General features: G+C 50.1%; 1 protein-coding gene across 1 annotated transcript in view; it reads left to right on the top strand.

Annotated features, from left to right (window-relative positions):
• The window catches only part of si:dkey-49n23.1 (semaphorin-3D), a 17,262-nt gene that overhangs the window by 1,398 nt on the left and 13,445 nt on the right, over nt 1-2,419 (top strand). The window contains exons 2-4 of the mRNA XM_037679927.1: nt 344-406; nt 544-663; nt 1,998-2,088. Of these exons, the coding sequence (XP_037535855.1) occupies nt 344-406; nt 544-663; nt 1,998-2,088 (274 nt within the window). The remainder of the gene's footprint in view (nt 1-343; nt 407-543; nt 664-1,997; nt 2,089-2,419) is intronic.

The raw sequence follows: 2,419 nt of genomic DNA, 5'->3' as shown, positions 1-2,419 counted from the left end.
AATATACACACACACACACGGATATACATATATACATGCATATGTATATATATTTTGTGTGTGTATATATTTTTCTTGTTTTGTTAGCAATTTGCTGCTTTTAGCATTTAGTTAGTGTTTAGCTCCTTGTAGCATGTAGCTAGGGTTTTTCTTCTTTTAGCTTTAATCTGTTTTTCTGTTTTAGTTTTAACTGACTTTTAGCTTCTTCTGTAACCTTCAGCTGTCGTTCAGCTCTCAGCACTGTTTCCCGTGTTTGAACTCAGCATTTTAGCTGTTTTCTGGCGTCGGCTTCTCTCTGCGTGTCGTTTAACACAAACCGGTGGTTCTTTCTGTTTGTTGTCAGATTCACTGGCCCGCAGCTCCAGAACACGTGGAACGCTGCAGGGCAGCAGGGAAAAGTGTGGAGGTGAGAGCCGACACCCTCCGAACAAGAACGGACGTTTTCATGAATCTCTCGTCTTTTAGCTCGTGTGCACCCGACGTGCGCCTCTACGGTTTTACTCTTCAGGTGAAGACGAATCTTTCCGTTCTGTTTGTTTTCAGACGGACTGCGCCAACTTCGTGCGTCTGCTGCAGCCGTTCAACAAGACTCACGTTTACGCCTGCGGGACCGGAGCCTTCCACCCACAGTGCACGTACGTGCACCTGGGCCACGGCGCAGAGGTACGACTCGTCCGTTCGAACGGGCCAGAACTTTGACCCATGTTCTTGTTTTTACTCGAGTGCACGAGGATTTTATTCCTTAAGAACTCTTTCAGACGTTTTCCTGTTTTATTATAAAAAGAACCGTTCCTTTAACGCTCTGTTGTTGCACATGTTCCTCCTCTAACGTAGTTCTCATTTTGAAGTTTCACATGAACCTCCTGGACCTGACGAGACTCTGGTGACGCCTCGTCAGGTCCAGAGCCGACGTGTTTCAGGACAAAAGTACAGAAAACCTTTTCTGTGCTGCTGGTACCAGATCTGGACCAGGACTGAGGAAGACTTCAGGCAGGTCTGATTGTGGTCTCTGGGTTTTGGTCGGAGCTGCCTGGTCCGTTTACAGATTTACATCGAAGAACCTGACGACGGTTCTGTACGTCAGCAGAGGTTCTGGACCATGAAACCAAGAAGGATGTGACGGACGAATGAGAAGATGAATTAAGAGCAAACAGATGGTGGACCCGCCATGAGACACTGAGGACTTTTAGAGACAGGAACTAGACAAAACTAGAAACAGACTCGGGAACCCAGAACAGAAACTGTATCATCTGGTTCTGGACTCAGGTCTGGGGGGAAGCAGCTTGATCAGGGAGGTCCAGCTCCAGATCCTCTGGAGGACTCCAAGGTGTCCCCAGACCAGCTGAGAGACAGTTCTTCCTTGGGGTCTCCTCCCAGTTGGACATGTCCAGAGCACCTCCCTATAGAGGTGTCCAGGGTCCATCCTGACCAGATGACTGAACCTCCTCAGCTGTCTCCTCTGGATGTGGAGGAGCAGCGGTTCTACTCCGAGTCTCTCCTGGAGAACTGAACTTCTCACTTGGTCTCTAAGGAGAGTCCAGGTACCCTGCAGAGAGAACTCCTTTAGACCTCCTGGATCCAGGTTCTGGTTCTTTCTGTCTCTACCTGGAGTTCAGGACCACAGGTGAGGGAGGAACGTAGACCGAACACAAGCCGTGAAGATTTTAGCGTTTCCTGTTAAAGAGCGACCAACAATCACCGGACGGAGCCTCACGTTGACGTCTCATCTGTCTTATAAAAGGCTTTGTGCTCAGTTTGTGTTGTGGACGACTGTCGGCTACTACCACACTAGATTTCAGCTCCATATCTGCTGAACTGACTGCGTCGCAGCACCGTTTGTTGCCATGGTGATGGCGGCCATCTTAAACTCATTTCAGGAGTTTCCTGTTTCTCAAAAATCGTTGAACACGTTTGGTGTCCGAGGCACAGACGCATCAAAAGTCTTGCGTTGATGTCTCATTCTGCGTCTCTGTGTTGTCCCCATCTCTGTCCTGTAGGAACCGTTGTCCCTGCTGTCCCCCACGCTCGAATCAGGACGAGGACAATGTCCCTTCAGTCCCAGGGAGCCCTTCACAGCCCGGCTGAGCGGTAAGTCTCCACAGCAACCACTCCTCCTGCCTCAAAAGAAGACGAGTTGTCCTCTGCTGTCCACGTGTCCCGAGGACACCAACTGTCCCTCTGTCCAGCCACTTGCTGCAGATCATCGGCCCCGCTGAGGCGCAGGGGGTCCGATTGAGTTCTGGGACCAGCTGACGTCAGACTCAGCCGCACGCGTCCCGAAGAACATTTTAATTTATCACCGAGACAGACGCCTCATTAGAGCAGAAAACCACGGGTCAGAACCTTCAGAACCTTTAAACGGGTTCGACTGGCACCAGAAGGTCAGAACCTTCAGAACCTTTAAACGGGTTCGACTGGC

The sequence above is a fragment of the Nematolebias whitei genome, chromosome 7 (genome assembly GCF_014905685.2).
Source record: "Nematolebias whitei isolate Nwh7 chromosome 7, NemWhi1, whole genome shotgun sequence".
Classification (NCBI taxonomy): Eukaryota; Metazoa; Chordata; class Actinopteri; order Cyprinodontiformes; family Rivulidae; genus Nematolebias; species Nematolebias whitei.
This window is presented reverse-complemented; position numbering and strand designations above follow the sequence as displayed.